We start from the raw sequence: 22264 nt of genomic DNA, 5'->3' as shown, positions 1-22264 counted from the left end.
AGATCAACTCTGTCCATGCCTGATTGAGTTGGAATAACAGACTGGAAGCTTCAAAGGAGGGTGGTGCTTGGAATCATTGTTCTTCCTCTGTCAATCATGGTTACCTGCAAGATAACAACGTGCCGCATCATGCTATTGCCACAAAAAGGGCTTCACACGGCAGGATACTTGCTGCCCGTAAGATTGCACCTAAATCAACCATTTTATTCGATCATACCCAAAGAACTTCAAGGAGAGTGGTTCAATTGTTGTGAGAAGGCTTCAGGGCTCCCAAGAAAGTCCAGGCAACCACCCAGGACCCATCTCCATAAAGTTGATTCAGCGCGGGATCGGGGCACCACCCAATCTCTCTCACACACACATAAACACTAGAGGTCGACCGATTAATCGGAATGGCCAATTTCAAGTTTTCATAACAATCTGTAATCGGCATTTTTGGACACTGATCATGGCCGATTACATTGCACTCCACGAGGAGACTGCGTGGCAGGCTGGCTACCTGTTATGCGAGTGCAGCAAGGAGGTAAGGTGCTAGCTAGCATTAAATGTATCTTATAAAAAACAATAAATCTTAACATAATCACTAGTTAACTACACATGGTTGATGATACTACTAGTTCATCTAGCTTGTCCTGCGTTGCATATAATCGATCTGGTGCCTGTTAATTTATCATTGAATCATAGCCTACTTCGCCAAACTGGTGATTTAACATGCATTTGTGAAAAAAGCACTGTCGTTGCACCAATGTGTACCTAACTATAAACATCAACGCCTTTCTTAAAATCAATACACAAGTATATATTTTTAAACCTGCATATTTAGTTAATATTGCCTGCTAACATGAATTTCTTTTAACTAGGGAAATTGTGTCACTTCTCTTGCGTTCTGTGCAACAGAGTCAGGGTATATGCAGCAGTTTGGGCCGCCTGGCTCGTTGCGAACTGTGAAGACTATTTCTTCCTAACAAAGACAGCCAACTTCGTCAAACGGGGATGGTTTAACAAAAGCGCATTTGCGAAAAAAGCATAATCGTTGCACGAATGTACCTAACCGTAAACATCAATGCCTTTCTTAAAATCAATACACAGAAGTATATATTTTTAAACCTGCATATTTAGTTAAAAGGAATTCATGTTAGCAGGCAATATTAAACTAGGGAAATTGTGTCACTTCTCTTGCGTTCAGTGCACCCAGAGTCAGGGTATATGCAACAGTTTGTGCCGCCTGGCTCGTTGCGAACTAATTTGCCAGAATTTTATGTAATTATGACATAACATTGAAGGTTGTGCAATGTAACAGGAATATTTAGATTTATGGATGCCATCCGTTAGATAAAATACGGAACAGTTCCGTATTTCACGTTTTATTTTCAAAATGATAGTTTCCGGATTTTACCATATTAATGACCTAAGGCTCGTATTTCTGTGTGTTATTATGTTATAATTAAGTCTATGATTTGATATTTGATAGAGCAGTCTGACTGAGCGGTGGTAGGCAGCAGCAGGCTCGTAAGCATTCATTCAAACAGCACTTTTGTGCTAGCAAAAGTAGCTCTTCGCAATGCTTCAAGCATTGCGCTGTTTATGACATCAAGCCTATCAACTCCCGAGATTAGGCTGGTGTAACCGATGTGAAATGGCTAGCTAGTTAGCGGGGTGCGCGCTAATATTTCAAACTTCACTGGCTCTGAGACTTGGAGTAGTTGTTCCCCTTGCTCTGCGGCTTTTGTGGAGCGATGGGTAACGATGCTTCGAGGGTGGCTGTTGTCAATGTGTTCCTGGTTCCAGCCCAGGTAGGGGCGAGGAGAGGGATGGAAGCTATACTGTTACACTGGAAATACTAAAGCACCTATAAGAACATCCAATAGTCAAAGGTATATGAAATACAAATGGTATAGAGAGAAAAAGTCCTATATTTCCTATAATAACTACAACCTAAAACTTCTTACCTGGGAATATTGAAGACTCATGTTAAAAGGAACCACCAGCTTTCATATGTTCTCATGTTCTGAGCAAGGAACTTAAACGTTAGCTTTTTTACATGGCACATATTGCACTTTTACTTTCTTCTCCAACACTTTGTTTTTGCATTATTCAAACCAAATTGAACATGTTTCATTATTTATTTGAGGCTAAATTGATTTTATTMATGTATTATATTAAGTTAAAATAAGTGTTCATTCAGTATTGTTGTAATTGTCATTATTACAAATTAAGTAATAAAAAAAAATCTGCCTATTAATCGGTATCGGCTTTTTTGGTCCTCCAATAATCGGTATCGGCGTTGAAAAATCATAATCGGTCGACCTCTAATACACACACATACAGGCACAGTACACACACAGGCACAGTACACACACACACACACACACACACACACACACACACACACAGGTACAACACACACACACAGGTACGCACACACACACACACACACACAGGCACAGTACACACACACGTACACGCACGCACGCTTTGGTTTCACACCCACACACTCTACTTTGTCTCAACCGATAACTGTGAGTGTTGTCCCGCTTGTACACTACATGACAAAAAGTATGTGGACAKCTGCTCGTCAAACATTTCATTCCACTCTTCTGGGAAGGATTTCCACTAGATGTTGGAACATTGCTGCGGAGACTTGCTTCCATTCAGCCACAAGAGCATTAGTGAGGTCGGCACTGATGTTGGGAGATTAGGCCTGGCTCGCAGTCGGCGTTCCAATTCATCCCAAAGATGTTCAATGGGGTTGGAGTCAGGGCTCTGCAGGCTCATCAAGTTCTTCCACACCGATCTCGACAAACCATTTCTGTATGGACTCGCTTTGTGTACGGGGGCATTGTCATGCTGAAACAGGAAAGGGCCTTCCCCAAACTGTTGCCACAAAGTTGGAAGCACAGAATTGTCTAGAATGTCATTGTATGCTGTAGTGTTAAGATGTCCCTTCACTGGAACTAAGGGGCCTTCCCCAAACCATGAAAACCCCCAGACCATTATTCCTACTCCACCAAACTTTACAGTTGGCACTATGCATTGGGACAGGTAGCATTCTCCTGGCATCTGCCAAACCCAGATTCGTCCGTCGAACTGCCAGATGGTGAAGCGTGATTCATCACTCCAGAGAACGCGTTTCCACTGCTCCAGAGTTCAATGGCGGTGAGCTTTACACCACTCCAGCCAACACTTGGCATTGCACATGGTGATCTTATGCATGTGTGCGTGGCTGCTCGGTCACGGAAACCCATTTCATGAAGCTGCTGACGAACAGTTCTTGTGCTGACATTGCTTCCAGAGGCAGTTTGGTAGTGAGTGTTGTAACAGAGGACAGACAATTTTTACATGCTACGCGCTTCAACACTCGGCGGTCTTGTTCTGTGAGCTTGTGTGGCCTACCACTTTGCGGCTGAGCCGTTGTTGCTCCTACACGTTTCCACTTCACAATAACAATCACAGCAGCAAGATTTGTGACCTGTTGCCACAAGAAAAGGGCAACCCTCTGTCTCTCTTTCTGTCTCGGTCTCTCTCTGCCTCTTTGTCTCGGTCTCTGTCTTTGTCTCTCTGTCTCTCACACTGTCAATCTCTTTCTCTCTCTGTCTCTCTTTCTCTCCGACAGTTCAACACTGCTGCCAGTCTGTGCATCATTATGCGTCTTATCAGGTTTCTTTACAGTGTAACACAGAGACTCATCAATTATTCCATTACCTACCATGTAATTATATTAACTAGCATATTATTATATTAATTACAGGACATCCTAGTCACCTAGCCCCAAGGGTCCCTGATAGTCAGAGGAAGCGTCCCGATAGTCTAAAGTTGATTGTTTTGCTTATCTCCTCTCCTGTATTTGCACAGACCTGAAAGGACTGGAGCRAGTCAGTCACTTTCTCCCTCTGTCACAACACAGGTCGATGACTTTGGAACAGACCTCCTCATTGGACAGAATGGATTTTGAAAACAATCCTGCACAATTCTACGTTATGCTCCGGTACATTCCACATTCAACCAGTTAAGACAGGTGCAGTTTTTTATGGCTCTCGCAAAAATCTGTAAATACTTCCCTACCCTGTTTATTGAGCAAGGGACGTCATTGGACAGGGATTCATGCCGCGTTTATGTGCTAGTCGGAACTAGGAAACTCTGACATTTTTGACTAACTGGTTGTAGTTATACACATGCTGCGTTCAACCAGTTAGCAAGTCGGAAATCAGTTAGCAAATCAAATGAACACGACACTAGAGGAAATGTTGGTGGAGAGATGATGTTGGCGAAATAAAAATCAAATCAAATTTTATTGGTCACATACACATGGTTAGCAGATGTTAATGCGAGTGTAGCGAACTGCTTGTGCTTCTAGTTCCGACCATGCAGTATAATCTAACAAGTAATCTTAACAATAGAAAGTTACGCCTAGAAACTGATCTAAGGTCAGTTATGTGTTTGGCCCACATAATGGTTAGCGTTAAGATTTGGGGAGGGTAAACTGATCCTAGATCATCTGTGCCTAAGGGCAACTTCTACCCAGCTCTTTGTGGTTCTCTAGTTAAACTCTCATGAGTCTGTCTGCAAGGGGTGACATGAAACAGCCACTGGAAGAAGAGACAGACAGAGACAACTAACATGTGGTTGAATAATATGCAGGGCTACAGCATTCATGTAAAGGTTTGAACCTCTCCAGGCTGGATAGTGATCGGGAGGAATATCTGCTCCCCTTACAAATTCAACACATGTTGCTCCCTGTAAACAGGGTTTTATTCAGGAATGTCGTCGGTCAGAGACATTAGTGAAGAGTGAGGACTGGGGCTTAAGCCTCACCACAGTGGAGGGCTGGTTGGACAGAGAGACAGAAAGGCATGTCTAGAGTGGTGCAGTGTGAAACGTCAGATTGGAGTCCACAGTAAACTTAATGACAGACGTCCTACACACAAAAAATGATGGTTCCTCAAGAGTTCTTTGGGATTGGTGATGGTTCTACGTGGGTCAACCTTTGAGCCCTTCAATGGTTCTTTACAGTTCACAAAAGGGTTATTTGCTCTTTTAGTGATCACTCAKATGTAGGGCCGGCAGCTCATTAGCATATTTTGAGGTGTGGTTTGCTCACAGCTCTTTTTGTGCAACCCTGAGTGAGAGTGTCATTCCAGTTGATCTAATGTTGTTGTGTAATGTCAGTACATATTAGTGATGGAAAATCCGGCTCTATTTGCGACTTCAGCTGTTTGACTGCTGCGAGAGAGATTTGCACAATAGGCTATCATTTGTGAAATGTAGCAGCCGCACAAACTATTGGTTCTAGAGTTTGAGTGTTGAGCAGAGGCAGGCTGTGTATGTTCTGGTTCTACAAAGCTGTGTCCATCTGTAACGTTCAATAATCAATTCATTCTTGCACCATGCAATCATTTCTCAGTTATTTCCCTTGTCTATGCTGCCTGCAGCATGATCTATACTATTACATGATAGACAGTTGGTGGTCTGAGAACGTCTCCGGAGCCGCTGAACCAGAGGAGCACGTATTAATCCTGCTTTAGAATTTATTGCGGACAGGCGAGCCAGCAGATCAAACAAACTATTAAAATTAAAGAGTCACTCGGAAATACAAATCATGACTCACGAGTCAGTTAAAAAGAGTGCGAAATGCACACCACTACTGCATGTTATACTGTATATGACTATGGCCAGTGTCTTGTGAGAGACTCACTTATGGCCTTCTGTCATTTGAAAATGGTTGACTAAATCAGTCACTAGTTGTCCATTCTCCCCTCAGAGACCCCCAGCTGTTCTAGAGGTAGCTGACTTGATTCAACTTGTCAATAAACACATAATAACACCTATGGAATTTAACAATATAATATGGCTGACCAGAATAAAAAAAACATTATGGTTCTTCAAAAGGATTTTCAGATTGAGAAAGGTTATTTTATAGAACCGTTCTCCATAAAGGTTCTAGAAAGAACCATACAAACGTGTTCTATATAGCCCCAAAAGGGTTGTAGCCAGAGCGAAACCCTTTTTTGGTGCTGTATAGAACCTTTTATTAATGGTTCTTTATAGCATTTTAGTACAGGGTTCTTTATAGTACTATACAGGTTCCATTTAGAACCTTATCAGCATGGTTCTTTATATCAAAAAGGGTTCCACTATGGTTACAAGCCAAAGAACCCCTATCTGGTACAATTTAGCACCTTTATTTTTGTGTGTATCCATCACCACCAGATCTGTCTTCATCATAACAATGGGCCATCACCATCACAACGCCTCAGTGTTTGCCTATTTTAGAACACTCTCCTTCTAGAACAAATACACTCTCTCTCTAAATAATGGATGCTGTGGTCGGGAACYTGCATTTCTCTTAGTGTGTACATGCATGCATTTATGCACCTTTCTCATTTCAAGTGCACATGCCCCCACTCATCCAATCGGATTTGATGCTTTGCCCTCACACACTGTCCCAGCACCCATTTCAGCATTACCTGGCTGTGTCCTAATTTTTAGGTCCTAATTTTTATCTTCTGCCAGCCTGATCAAGCTACTATGGCTTTACAGCAGGCCGTAATGCTGTAGTCTGCAGTCTTCACAGCCCAGTGTGTGCTGCCTGGCTATGACTGAAAATAAACTGTACACAGACTATTCCTCTGAGCATGTGCTTCCTTCCAGCCTGGATAAACATCAGCACCCTGTCACTGACTGCAAGGTTGAGGACAGACAGACCCCTACAGACACTGACTGCAAGGTTGAGGACAGACAGACAGACCTCTACAGCCACTGACTGCAAGGTTGAGGACAGACAGACAGACCTCTACAGCCACTGACTGCAAGGTTGAGGACAGACAGACAGACCTCTACAGACACTGACTGCAAGGTTGAGGACAGACAGACAGACCTCTACAGACACTGACTGCAAGGTTGAGGACAGACCAGAACACCTCTACAGACACTGACTGCAAGGTTGAGGACAGACAGACAGACCTCTACAGCCACTGACTGCAAGGTTGAGGACAGACAGACCTCTACAGACACTGACTGCAAGGTTGAGGAACAGACAGACCTCTACAGACACTGACTGCAAGGTTGAGAGACAGACAGACCTCTACAGACAAGGAGTGTGTTGCAGCCTCTACACTGAGCAACCGGTCCGTTTCCCTATGGATCAATGTGTGTGTGTGTGTGTGTGTGTGTGTGTGTGTGTGTGTGTGTGTGTGTGTGTGTGTGTGTGTGTCTAGGAGTGAATGTATGTGAGTGAGAAGGGCAAATGTGAGCTCAGCAGTAAGACAATCTGGGGTGGTCCGTTTAGCGTAGCGGTGTTACATACTAGTGGTGCTAGGGACAGCTGTATGTTCACCCGCAATTGCTAATAACCCATCCACAACCGCCTGACTATATGTGATAAAGTGAAAATCTCAGGCCCACACCCGACTCTAAACCGCTAATATAGAAAATGCGCTGTAGGCTACAGTCAGACAGCGGAACTATTTTTTTGACAGGGTGCAGGATTGAATTTTTCTTTATATATAATTTCTGACATTTTGGTAGGCTATTTGTTAGTCAGCTTGTCTATAATTAGATACATGCAGCTTCTCTCCTGTCATTATATGTTGCCCTAGAATACTAAATAAACCCTCACGAGAATAATGTTATAAATCGATATAATGACCGCTTCAATCTAGTTGAAATCAGTAAAAAACTTATTTGGGGCTCCCAAGTGGCGCAATGGTTTAAGGCACTGCATTTCAGTGCAAAAACAACACTACAGTTCCTGGTTCAAATCCAGGCTGAATCACATCTGCCTGTGATTGGGAGTCCCATAGGGTGGCATGCAATGGCCCAGTGTTGTCTGGGTTTGGCTGGGGTAGGCTGTCATTGTAAATAAGAATTTGTTCTTCACTGGCTTGCCAAGTTACATATAGGATAAATACAATTATTTCTTGGAGCAAAGATGTTTAGGGACCGGGGGGGGAAACAGGAAAGATTTTTCTGCGCAAAAAAGGAAATAGAAAGCTGTGAAAACGACTCAACATGTTTCTGATCAGATTTCAGTTGAGCTTGGATGCATATTTTATGTGGATGAAATACTATCAGCTTTTATGATGCTGATAAAGACAGCACCTCTACAGACGGTCCCTAACTGCACATTCACATTCCCTCAAGATGCTGATACAAAGAAATCATATATCCACTCCTGTTCCCAAGTKAAAATTTTGCCTAGATTTTGGTGTATACTTTTACTGCACAAAAGGGTCTGCAGGAGTTAATATTAAGGCTATGTGAGAGGTTATAGGCCTATAGTCAGTGTCCAGATTTCAGTTTCCATTTAACCCATCTCAACAATAGACTACAGTTCGCTTGACATCCCATAGGCCTATCCCCGTCTTGTGACCGTGGAATTTGTATAGCGCCTCACAATCATCACCAAATCTTTCCCAAACATGACTTTTCTGGCCCTCGCTTCTCTTTTTTTTTCAATTCTCCATTTTGCAGCTTTTTGCCTCCGTGGATCGACYTTACCTTTTCTGACTGTTCCCAAAAGCAATTGGTGTGTAGGCTATTTGGCAGGAGTACAGTTAGGGCCTAAAGCTTAGGGTAATGCACTAATGCCAGTTAGCCTAAAGTAAAGAAAAACCTCAATGTAGCCTATAGATAGAAATTGCACAACAATGATACATTTATGAATTTTTCAAGGTATTGTTTTCTCTTTACTCAACCCGCCCTTCATCCTCCCTAAACTCTGGGTTATGAGTCAACACGCGTATCACTATTTCAATACCTAAGTAGAGGAAATAGGGAGGAAGTAGAGGGGTTAACCAGGAAGTAGAGGGGGTAACCATGAAGGACAGGACGTTTCCTCTCGCTGCTGGGTGTCTGTGTGCATACATGGCATGTATTTTGTTATAGGCTAACAGTGTTGTGTAGACACAGTACTCGTGACCCATTCTCAAAATTAGCATTCATCGTCACAAGTTGGGCTATTCTAGTTTACCTCCTGTTCTGCCATTGGGAGTTGAAGGCTGTGTAACGTCTTGTTGTTGTAGTTCAGGAATAGACAGTAGCTCTATGGGGCTGCCTGTGTAACGTCTTGTTGTTGTAGTTCAGGAATAGACAGTAGCTCTATGGGGCCTGTCTCTTATACACATCTAGATGTGTATAAGAGACCTGTGTAACGTCTTGTTGTTGTAGTTCAGGAATAGACAGTAGCTCTATGGGGCTGCCTGTGTAACGTCTTGTTGTTGTAGTTCAGGAATAGACAGTAGCTCTATGGGGCTGCCTGTGTAACGTCTTGTTGTTGTAGTTCAGGAATAGACAGTAGCTCTATGGGGCTGCCTGTGTAACGTCTTGTTGTTGAGGTCAGGAATAGACAGTAGCTCTATGGGGCTGCCTGGGTAACGTGTTGTTGTTGAGGTCAGGAATAGACAGTAGTCTATAATAATAATATCGATGTGGAGTAAAGGAAACTGGCCCTGGAACAACCAGGCCTCTGGGAGTGAGATGCTGTGTGTTGTTGCTACAACACTCTGAGGAGTGTGTTATGAAGACAGTGTTTACGCCTGTCTGGTCTGGCTCCTGAACTGCAGGGAGGTGATGGTTGGCTGGTGTTGTTTTTGGCAGGGTAGGGGGTTGTACTGTAGATGTTGTGACATTGTCTTCACCCCCACCACTATCATCTTCACTGAAGGAGTTACTACCAGAGATGGCGCCGTGACAATGGGGAGGGAGGATGGGGAGGATGGGGATTGGCAGAGAGATTTGTCAGTGTACTGCTAACAGGATGTGAGGTCGTGGAGAGGCTGAACCCAAACACAGGTTGTTAGGAACCGAACAGAGAAAGGGGTGGGAGGAATGTCGTCAGGATCCTCAGGGAGAGAGAGGACGGGATTCCCCTACATTCCTCTCTATTTTGGACTAACCATATACAGGCTTAGATACTGGTCTCCTCATCCTGGATGCAGTGATGGTGTGTAACATATAGTGATGGTGTGTAACATATAGGGATGGTGTGTAACATATTAAGGGATGGTCGTGTAACATACTGTGATGTGTGTAACATATAGTGATGTGTGTAACAAATAGGGATGGTGTGTAACATATAGTGATGGTGTGTGAAATATAGGGATGGTGTGTAAATATAGGGAGCTGGTGTACAAATTATAGTGATGGTGTGTAACATAAGGATGGTGTTAACATATAGGGATGGTGTGTACATATAGGGATGGGTGTAACATAGTAGGATGGTGTGTAACATATAGGGATGGTGTGTAACATATAGGGATGGTGTGTAACATACATGATGGTGTGTAAAGTGAGGTGTTAACAATAGTAGGATGGGTGTGTAACTATAGGGAGGTGTTAACATATAGGATGGTGTGTAACATATAGGGATGGTGTGTAACATATATCAGGGTAATGGTGGTGTCATATAGGAGTGTAACTATAGGGTTGTAACATATAGGGATTGGTTAACATAAGTGATGGTTGAATATAGGGATGGTGTGTAACATACATGTGACGTGTGTTAACACTATAGGGATGGTGTGTAACATATAGGGATGGTGTTAACATATAGTGATGGTGTGTAACAATAAGTGATGGTGTGTAACATATAGGATGGTGTGTAACATACAGTGAGTGGTGTAAATAAGGGATGGTGTGTAACGATATGAGGAATGGTGTGCAACATATAGGGATGGTGTGCAACATATAGGGATGGTGTGCAACATACAGTGATGGTGTGTAACATATAAGGATGGTGTGCCATCACTGTATGTCACACACCATCACTATATGATATACAGTATTTACAAGAACAGTGTCAATAACAATATCAGTGATAGATGAGGTAGTTATATGCATACAATCAGGGGTAAAGTGGCTGAGCAGCAGGATAAAAAAAGAAATAGTAGCAACAACGTTTGGTGTGTGTTAGGAGCCGAACCACGCATGAACAAGGAAATCTATATTCGGAGAGCCTGTTTCTGTCCTGCCCTTGACTTTGATGCAGGGCATCTGATGTCCATAGCCTCTTTGTTGCAAAACTCCCTGATCTTCTCAAAAAGATAAGTTTGTGTAGCTGTGTCCAGTCCAGGTGGTGCTTGTACAGGCAGACCATCTATGGGAGGAAGGAGGTCAGCGTTGCGCTACAGCTGAAACATGGTCCTGACTGAGTCCAATGCTCCTTGGTGACAACAACACCAGGCTTCAGAGCATCGAAGTTCTAAAACAGGAAATAACAAAAAGACATTACAACCTTGAACTACATTAATTCACCTCCCAGGTTTAGATAGGAAGAATAACCTCATACAATTCAATGAAAAATATATTCACCTGAAGAGCTGGTACTGCTTGAACCGTGGCAGCGACCTGAAGTACGGAGTCAGGTGTTGTTGCCAGCCATAGCTTTCCACCAGCACCGTACCATCCTCAGGTCCACATGTGTTTCCCCAGCTCTGTAGTTGGTGAAGAAATGGTGCATGCAGTTGATGACTGCGCTGCTGCCTTTGCTGGATGACAAGCCTTCATCAATCAAGTAGTTGACTTATTGTGGTATTCCTTCACAGCAGACACCAAACAAGCCACACTTGCAAGGAGTTAAAAAGTAGATGGGACTTGGCTGCATAGAGCCAGAAGGATAGTGCCCCTGCAAACAACAAAATAACATTAAGATAAGTTCATGAAAAGAAAATGTGAAGTAAAACTTAATACCATTTTTTTTATGCATCATTATCAGGTAAGTTTAACTTACCTACAAATGTGCAGAGCTGCAGAACTGCCTACAGAAACATCATCTTGGAAAGTGGAAGTTGAAATAATAACACAGCCCAACTACACGTACCTCTGGAAAATACAGAAATGATGTGATATCAATAAAAGTAATGACAATCATGTTGGAGGTCAATTAAATAATAAAGARGTGTTGTTTATGCTTTACATACCAAGGTGTAACCTGTGCTTGCTTGGTATTTTTGATGGGAGGCATTAGACCATTCTCCTTGTATGACTGGTGGAGGAGAGTCAGGCGTGTTCTACTGATGCTGAAAGACAAATTCCAGATACACATGTTTTGGCATTATTATTCAATAGATAGCGGTAATCACCGTCAGACACACCTGGCTAACTTGATGGGTCATGTAATCATCTGGCAAAGTGGAGTCTTTTTTGTTCAGACATGCTAAACAATGAAGCATAATGCCAATCCATAGAGTACTAGCCATACAAACCGATTGTCATAGCTAGCTTGGCATTCTGAGATAACATTACTACACACAGATCATAGATGTAATGTTAGCTAGCGAGCCAGCCATCTAACTTCAGCTAGCTAGCTAACAGTAAGCTTTAACTTGGTATTTTGTTTATACATGAAGCTAGCTAGCTAAACAATGAACCATAATCACCAATCCATAGAGTACTAGCAATACAAACTGATTGTTGTAGCTAGCTAAAGTTAACCAAATAGGTTCAGACTGCAACCCCTTTCATTAAATAAGACGTCCTGTATCGTTTCCTTTTTGTTTGTACAGCTTGCTTGGCCCGTTGTTGTGTCAAGTCACTCTGGTTCACACTGACTGTGTGCAATGCCATGAGAATCATCTTAAACTTCATACCCCACCCAAACTCTGACCATTTTACTCGCCCTAGCAGAGCTGGTTAGGCGGTTTTCATGTTCTCCAGAGTGTTGGTGACTGTAACTGTTCTCCTGGCAACAATTTAATTACGCTTTTTTGCCGTGTTTACTGACCACGGCCATATTCAACCGGTGTTGAGCGTGCGTAAATTCATCAGTTATTCTGCGCTCTGGCACACTCAGACGAGAGTGCTCTGAAACAGTTGTTTGCGTTGACATTCTATTCTATTTCTATTGAAATGGATAATTGCATAGTGGAGTCTTTTGTTAAGTTTTACTACGCAATAAAAAAAAAAATTAAAGCAGCGTTAGACAGGTTTCCTAGACATACTGACCAGCTCAAATAGACAGAAGCGTGCTATATGGCAGACCAATCCAAACTCTCGGCGTATGGGGTGACGGGTAGCCTAGTGGTTAGAGCGTTGGACTAGTAACCTCTCTCGTCTTTTTAAGTGGGAGAACTTGCACAATTGGTGGCTGACTAAATACTTTTTTGCCCCACTGTATACTCCTCCTTAATGCAACCGCTGTGTCAGATTTCAAAAAAGCTTTACGGAAAAAACACACCATGCAATAATCTGAGTACAGCGCTAAGCCACAAAAACAAGCCATACAGATACCCGCCATGTTGTGGAGTCAGTAAAAGTCAGAAATAGCGTTATAAATATTCACTTACCTTTGATGATCTTCATCAGAATGCACTCCCAGGAATCCCAGTTCCACAATAAATGTTTGTTTTGTTCGATAAAGTTCATCTTTATGTACCTCCTTTTTGTTAGCGCGTTTAGTTCACCAATCGAAATTCACAAGGCGCACGAAAGTCCAGACGAAAAGTCAAAAAAGTTCTATTACAGTTCGTAGAAACATGTCAAATGATGTATAGAATCAATCTTTAGGATGTTTTATCATAAATCTTCAATAATGTTTCAACCGGACAATTCCTTTGTCTTTAGAAATGAAAAGGAACAGAGCTCGCTCTCACGGCCGCGCGCCTGACTTAGCTCATGGCATTCTGCCAGACCCCTTAGTCAAACAGCTCTTATTCGCTCCCCCTTCACAGTAGAAGCCTGAAAGAAGGTTCTAAAGACTGTTGACATCTAGTGGAAGCCGTAGGAAGTGCAATATGACCCCATAGACACTGTATATTTGAAAGGCAAAGACTTGAAAAACTACAACCTCAGATTTCCCACTTCCTGGTTGGATTTGTCTCAGGTTTTCMCCTGCCATATGAGTTATGTTATACTCACAGACATCATTCAAACAGTTTTGGAAACTTCAGAGTGTTTTCTATCCAAATCTACTAATAARATGCATATATTAGCTTCTGGGCCTGAGTAGCAGGCAGTTTACTCTGGACATGCTTTTCATCCGAACGTGAAAATGCTGCCCCCTATCCCAAACAGGTTAACAAACTAGGCWTGTAATTTAACAATTTTACTCATATTTACAGATGGCAGGTAGCCTAGTGGTTAGAGTGTTGGGCCAGTAACCGAAAGGTTACTAGATGGAATCCCTGAGCTGACAAGGTAAAAATCTGTTGTTCTACCCCTGAACAAGGCAGTTAACCCACTGTTCCCCGGTAGGCTGTTGTTGTAAATAAAAATGTGTCCTTAAGTAACTTGCCTAGATAAATAAAAATGAAGGCAATTGAAAATTCACAAGGCATTTCTGCCCAAAAAACTATTTTGATTTTAGAGTTCAAACGGCTCTCCTCTGAAGTATTGGCCATGATATACGCCTAGTTTCCTGAAACATGTCACACATCACGTCACACACAGTGATGGTGTGTCACACACAGTGATGGTGTGTCACACACAGTGATGGTGTGTCACACACAGTGATGGTGTGTCACACACAGTGACGTTTATGAACAGTATGGGCTCCTCTTCTGTCCCTCTAACATCTCTGTCTCTCTCCTCCAGATGTGCACCCCAGCTAACACACCGGCCACCCCGCCCAACTTCCCTGACGCCCTTGCCATGTTCTCCCGGCTGAAGGCCTCAGAGAGCTTCACCACCAGCAGCCCCATGGCCTCCATGGCCACCTCTCCCCCTCCTCCACACGGTTGCTGGGGCGTGCCCCCACTCCCCATGCCCATGAGCGGCCCACAGGGTCAGGGACTCTGGACTCAGGGGCAGCCCCCTTCGCAGCCCCCCTCTAACCCCACTGTCTGGCCCACTGGGGTCACCGTTAACCCCCACCAACACCAACACCCAGCCACCGAACAGAAGGCGAGTGTGGCCATGGAGGCCGAGAGATGAGGGGCCAGGACTGGACGGCCCTGGGTGGCGGAAGGGAGAGGGAGGGATTGGTGACGAGGAAAGGAAAGGTGAAGGTGTCTCTTTCCAATTGAGGATGGGAGGGTGGAGACAGAGACCGCTACATAAACCAAGAAAAACCAAGCAACTACATAATGTGGACATTTCAACAAGAGGTGGAGAAAATGATTCAAATAAGGAATCAAAAGTAAAACATTTAATGGAAAAAGCAGTGCACACACTTAGCAATAAGAGAGCAACTGAAATCTTTATTAGTTTGTTTTTCTTTTCTCTCAGTAAATGTATAGATAAGACAAAGAAATGTATGGAACTAAAAGTAATCACCATCATGCTGATGTTTTCTGACACTTAAAAGGCAGCAACTGTTTCTTCTCTTGTTCTTCTTCTTTTCTTTTTGTCTGTCCATCCAGTGTTTTCCCTCTACCGGGGACCTGTGATAAGAAGTGTTTGTGCTGCATGGAGAGAGAGAATCTGTCCATCCAGTGTTTTCCCTCTACCGGGGACCTGTGATAAGAAGTGTTTGTGCTGCATGGAGAGAGAATCTGGCAGTGTAATGTTTTACTCCAGTATTCTCAACATGTGTCTGTGTGCAGTGTAACCGTCACACACACTTACACACTCAACTAGCGAGCAGAAGAAACAGTGACATAGTTTTCATTACCCATCAGAAGGTGGAACTCTTCTTACCTCACCTGGTGGTCACCTGACTTCTTTCAGCCTATCAGGGATTCTCAACTGTTTGACAATGCAGAACATTTTTTTAAACTGATTGTAATTTTTCAMCTCTGGTATTTTCTCATGATGATGACACTGTTCACTACTATAGCTTTTCTTTCCAACGAGGGGTGATGCTTTACTATTAACCTGTTCTGGAAGATAGAACTGGCCACTGCAATGGTTCTGCAGATTTGGGTATTATATAAAAATCATGGTTTGATATATTAAAGTTCATGTTTTTCTTGGTGGGAGGGATGGGCGGGGTTTTGGAGGGATTTGTTTATGTTGTGTTTGGGAAGAGCCAATCGGAGAAGCTAAAAATAAATCTACAGAAAAAACAGACTACTATAAATACATTGACCATTTGTAAAGCAGAACTTGCCACTTTGCATGATGTATACTGTCTTGTAGCAAACACTTGAAACCGAGACATGTTTCTGGCTGTTGGCGCAGGGGATACTACATGGTTTATCCCTCTGATTTATAATTTGTATAGCAGCATTATATAACTGGTTATGATCACATGTGTACTGTGATCCTGCCTATAGCAGATTATGTAAAGCATTGTTTAAGACAATATTCACATGCAGGGTCGGCCCCATTCAGTTTTGTTGTCCTTGGGTTATTTCAATTGAATAAAGAATATAAAATAAAACCCAGCTAGAAATCTTTGTTTATGTAAGTTCTTTTTTTAGGAAGAACATGTTCAGGAAAATATCATTATAATTCTGAGTAAACCATCTTTAATTTTACTAAAATAATGTTTCAGTTCATCCCTTTTCCATCATTTCTGTTTGAATCTGGGCATCTTGGGATGGCCTGTACCTGAATGGTTTCTCAGTGTATGTTTCCCCCTGTGTGACTGTATTACCATTCCCACAATATTTGTGGACTACCTGATAATTAACTTAGCATTTTTTGTGTTCCTAAATAAATATTGTATGTCGACCTACACAGTATGATCTTTCTTTGGTTGTGACTGAACTGAATGTAGCCATCAGCTGGTGAAAGAGATGGAGATAGATTTTAGAGAAGAGAAGGGTAGATATAGATAGAGAAAAGAGTTGGGGGAGAAAGGGTGAGTCAGCTTGGGTGAATCTAAATGTGTTAACCGTGACACAGAGAAGATGGATGAATCCTAATCGACATGCCTGGCTACTCTAGAGAGGAACAGGGATTTAATCCACCAGTCCAGTGTCAGACCGAAGTACCCCTAATAGTTTAACCAGTAGACTACTGTCTGTCTGTTGGTCCCTCCAGACTCCTAACTAGTTTAACCAGTAGACTTGTTTACGTGCTGCTGTGTGGTTTGTTGCTAACCTTACTTTGCTACCTGCCAACTTAACGGTTTTTAGTTACCGTTTATATTTTTAGTTTTTCCCTCGCACGACTTTTTTCATTCAACTTTTTCACCCCGGACGCTTTATCTGGACGTGGTTCGTCAGGACCTCCACCAACCGAAGCTAAGTAGTAACATTAACATGATGCCTTCTACTTGCAGTCGCTGTAATCATAATATACAGGAGAACTATATGGCGAGGATAGCTGTGCTGCAAGCCCAGCTTCAGACGCAATCGTTAGGCAAGGGTCATTTAAGTGTAGGAAAGGATGAAACAGCGTCTGTGCCACCAGTAAGTACAGATAGTAGTATAAATCCCCTCGCACAGTCCCCGCAGCCGGACAATTTTCTCATGGCTTCTGGAAGGAAATGCTGTAGGAATGCTCAACCGGTGTCGCTCATTCAGCCGACAGAAACTTTCAATCGGTTCTCCCCATTAAGCAACGGGTTGGAGTCAAATGCCGAGCCTTCTCTGGTCTCTACTCCCGTTATGGGGTCTGAGACGCCGAAGCCTCCCACCATTAGCTCTGACAAATTGAAAACCCTAGTCATTGGCGACTCCATTACCCGCAGTATTAGACTTAAAACGAATCATCCAGCAATCATACACTGTTTACCAGGGGGCAGGGCTACCGACGTTAAGGCTAATCTGAAGATGGTGTTGGCTAAAACTGCCGAGTATAGGGATATTGTTATCCACATCAGCACCAACAATGTTAGGATGAAACAGTCAGAGGTCACCAAGCACAACATAGCTTCAGCGTGTAAATCAGCTAGAAAGATGTGTCGGCATCGAGTAATTGTCTCTGGCCCCCTCCCAGTTAGGGAGGGGGCCAGAGGCACAACTCAATCGCTGGTTGAAAACTGTTTTCTGCCCCTCCCAAAATATAGAATTTGTAGATAATTGGCCCTCTTTCTGGGACTCACCCACAAACGGGACCAAGCCTGGCCGGCTGAGGAGTGATTGACTCCATCCTAGCTGGAGGGGTGCTCTCATCTTATTGCTACGAACATAGACAGGGCTCTAACTCCCCTAGCTCCACAATGAGATAGGGTGCAGGCCAAGCAGCAGGCTGTTAGCCAGCCTGCCAGCTTAGTGGAGTCAGCTCAGCTATCCCATTAAGACCGTGTCTGTGCCTCGATCTAGGTTGGGCAAAACTAAACATGGCGGTGTTCACTTTAGCAATCTCACTGGAATAAAGACCTCCTCCATTCCTGTGATTATTGGAAGACATTGTGATATCTCACATCTCAAAATAGGGCTACTTAATGTTGGATCCCTCACTTCCAAGGCAGTTATAGTCAATTAACTAATCACTGATCATAATCTTGATGTGATTGGCCTGACTGAAACATGGCTTAAGCCTGATGAATTTACTGTGTTGAATGAGGCCTGAGCTCCTGGTTACACTAGTGACCATATCCCCCACACATCCCGCAAATGCGGAGGTGTTGCTAACATTTACGATAGCAAATAAAGCATTTTTAAAAACAACTGGGTTTTCGTCTTTTGAGCTTCTAGTCATGAAATCTATGCAGCCTACTCAATCACTTTTTATAGCTACTGTTAACAGGCCTCCTGGGCCATATACAGCATTCCTCACTGAGTTCTCTGGATTCCTATCGGACTTTGTAGTCATGGCAGATAATATTCTAATTTTTGGTGGCTAATTTTCACATTGAAAAGTCCACAGACCCACCCCAAAAAGCTTTCGGAGCCATCATCGACTCAGTTTTGTCCCATGGAATAAATGTTGTGGATCTTAATGTTTTTCTTAATGTTTTTCCTCATAATCCTGGACTATCGGACCACCATTATATTACGTTTGCAATTGCAACAAATAATCTGCTCAGACCCAAACCAAGGATCATCAAAAGCCYTGCTATAAATTCTCGGACAACCCAATGATTCCTAGATGCCCTTCCAGACTCCCTCCACCTACCCAAGGACGTCAGAGTACAAAAATCAATTAACCATCTAACTGAGGAACTCAATTTAACCTTGCGTAATACCCTAGATGCAGTCGCACCCCTAAAAACAAAAAACATTTGTCATAAGAAACTAGCTCCCTGGTATACAGAAAATACCCGAAAATTGGAACGGAAATGGCGCTACACCAAACTGGAAGTCTTCCGACTAGCTTGGAAAGACGGTACTGTACAGTATCGACGAGCCCTCACTGCTGCTTGATCATCCTATTTTTCCAACTTAATTGAGGAGAATAAGAACAATCCAAAATGTATTTTTGATACTGTCGCAAAAAGCAGCATTCCCCAAGAGAGGATGGCTTTCACTTCAGCAGAGATAAATTCATGAACTTCTTTGACGAAAAGGTCATGATCATTAGAAAGCAAATTACGGACTCCTCTTTAAATCTGCCTATTCCTCCAAAGCTCAGTTGTCCTGAGTCTACACAACACTGCCAGGACCTAGGATCAAGGCAGACACTCAAGTTTTTAATACTATATCTCTTGACATATTGCTGAAAAGAATCATGGCCTCCAAACCTTCAAGCTGCCTACTGGACCCTATTCCAACTAAACTACTGAAAGAGCTGCTTCCTGTGCTTGGCCCTCCTATATTGACTATAATAAATGGCTCTCTATCCACCGGATGTGTACCAACCTCACTAAAAGTGGCAGTAATAAAGCCTCTCTTGAAAAAAAAAAAACTTGACCCAGAAAATATAAAAAACCATCAGCCTATATCGAATCTCCCATTCCTCTCAAAAAGTTTGAAAAGGCTGTTGCGCAGCAACTCACTTCCTTCCTGACAAACAATGTATACGAAATGCTTCAGTCTGGTTTTAGACCCCATCATAGCACTGAGACTGCACTTGTGYAGGTGGTAAATGACCTTTTAATGGCGTCAGACCGAGGCTCTGCATCTGTCCTCGTGCTCCTAGACCTTAGTGCTGCCTTTGATACCATCGATCACCACATTCTTTTGGAGAGATTGGAAACCCAAATTGGAAACCCAAACACGGACAAGTTCTGGCCTGGTTTAGATCTTATCTGTCAGAAAGATATCAGTTTGTCTCTGTAGATGGTTTGTCCTCTGACAAATCAACTGTAAATTTCAGTGTTCCTCAAGCCTCCGTTTTAGGACCACTATTGTTTTTCTATATATTTTACCTCTTGGGGATGTCATTCGGAAACATAATGTTAACTTTCACTGCTATGCGGACAATACACAGCTGTACATTTCGATGAAACATGGTGAAGCCCCAGAATTGCCTACCCTGGAAGCCTATGTTTCAGACATAAGGACCTGGACAAAACAGAGATGCTAGTTCTAGGTCCCAAGAAACAAAGAGATCTTCTGTTGAATCTGACAATTAATCTTGATGGTTGTACAGTCATCTCAAATAAAACTGTGAAGGACCTCGGCGTTACTCTGGACCCTGATCTCTCTTTTAACGAACTTATCAAGACTGTTTCAAGGACAGCTTTTTTCCATCTACGTAACATTGCAAAAATCAGGAACTTTCTGTCCAAAAATGATGCAGAAAAATGTATCCATGCTTTTCTAGGATAGAATACTTCAATGCTCTACTTTCTGGCTACCTGGATAAAGCAATAAATAAACTTCAGTTTGTGCTAAACACGGCTGCTAGAATCTTGACTAGAACCCCAAAATGTGATCACATTACTCCAGTGCTAGCCTCTCTACACTGGCTTCCTGTTAAGGRTAGGGCTGATTTCAAGGTTTTACTGCTAACCTACACAGCATTACATGGGCTTGCTCCTACCTATCTCTCCGAGTTGGTCCTGCCATACATACCTACACGTACGCTACGGTCACAAGACGCAGGCCTCCTAATTGTCCCTAAAATTCTAAGCAAACAGCTGGAGGCAGGGCTTTCTTTAAGTCTTTATTGAAGACTCACCTCTTCAGTAGGTCTTATGATTGAGGGTAGTCTGGTCCAGGAGTATGAGGTGAACGGAAAGGCACTGGAGAAACGAACCGCCCTTGCTGTCTCTGCCTGGCCGGTTCCCCTCTCTCCACTGGGATTCTCTGCCTCAAACCCCATTACAGGGGCTGAGTCACTGGCTTACTGGTGCTCTTCCATGCCATCCCTAGGAGGGGTGCTTCACTGAGTGGGTTGAGTCACTGACGTGATCTTCCTGTCCGGGTTGGCGGCCCCCTTGGGTTGTGCCGTGGGGAGATCTTTGTGGGCTATACTCTGCCTTGTCTCAGGATGGTAGGTTGGTGGTTGAAGATATCCCTCTAGTGGTGTGGGGGCTGCGCTTTGGCAAAGTGGGTGGGGTTATATCCTGCCTGTTTGGCCCTGTCCGGGGTAATCATCGGATGGGCCACAGTGTCTCCTGACCCCTCCTGTTCTCAGCCTCCAGTATTTATGCTGCAGTAGTTTTATGTGTCGGGGGGCTAGGGCAGTCTGTTATATTTCTCCTGTCTTATCCGGTGTCCTGTGTGAATTTAAGTATGCTCTCTCTAATTCTCTCTTTCTCTCTGAGGACCTGAGCCCTAGGAACATGCCTCAGGACTACCTGGCATGATGACTCCTTGCTGTCCCCAGTCCACCTGGCCGTGCTGCTGCTCCAGTTTCAACTGTTCTTGCCTGCGGCTATGGAACCTGACCTGTTCACCGGACGTGCTACCTGTCCCAGACCTGCTGTTTTCAACTCTCTAGAGACAGCAGGAGTGGTAAGAGATACTCTGAATGATCGGCTATGAAAAGCCAACTGACATTTACTCCTGAGGTGCTGACCTGGTTGCACCCTCTACAACCACTGTGATTATTATTATTTGACCCTGCTGGTCATCTATGAACATTTGAATCATTGGCCATGTTCTGTTATAATCTTCACCTGGCACAGCCAGAATAGGACTGGCCACCCCTCATAGCCTGGTTCCTCTCTAGGTTTTCTTCCTAGGTTCTGGCCTTTATAGGCAGTTATTCCTAGCCACCTTGCTTTCTACACCTGCATTGCTTGCTGTTTGGGGTTTTAGGGCTGAGTTTCTGTACAGCACTTTGTGACATCAGCTGATGTAAGAAGGGCTTTATAAATACATTTGATTGATTTGATTGACTACTGTCTGTCTGATGGTCCCTCCAGACTCGCTAACTCTAGTTAACCAGTAGACCACTGTCTGTCTGTTGGTCTCTCCAGACCTAACTCTTGTTTAACCAGTAGACTACTGTCTGTCTGTTGGCCCCTCCAGACTCCTAACTCTTGTTTAACAGTAGACCACTGTCTGTCTGTTGGTCCCTCCAGACTCCTAACTCTAGTTTAACCAGTAGACTACTGTCTGTCTGTTGGTCTCTCCAGACTCTAACTCTTGTTTAACCAGTAGACTAC

The 22264-nt window shown here is 43.3% G+C and overlaps 1 protein-coding gene across 1 annotated transcript in view; it reads left to right on the top strand.

Moving 5' to 3' along the window:
* LOC111978160 (UBA-like domain-containing protein 1) overlaps positions 1-16554 on the top strand; it is a 26910-nt gene extending 10356 nt beyond the window's left edge. Inside the window, exon 3 of the mRNA XM_024008049.2 lies at positions 14527-16554. Within this exon, the coding sequence (XP_023863817.1) occupies positions 14527-14865 (339 nt within the window). The 3' untranslated portion in view covers positions 14866-16554. The remainder of the gene's footprint in view (positions 1-14526) is intronic.
* The last annotated feature ends 5710 nt before the right edge of the window (positions 16555-22264 follow it).

This window comes from Salvelinus sp. IW2-2015, linkage group LG18 (assembly GCF_002910315.2).
Source record: "Salvelinus sp. IW2-2015 linkage group LG18, ASM291031v2, whole genome shotgun sequence".
NCBI classification, from domain to species: Eukaryota; Metazoa; Chordata; class Actinopteri; order Salmoniformes; family Salmonidae; genus Salvelinus; species Salvelinus sp. IW2-2015.
The sequence above is the reverse complement of the archived record's forward strand: the minus strand, read 5'-3'. Positions and strand labels throughout refer to the sequence as shown.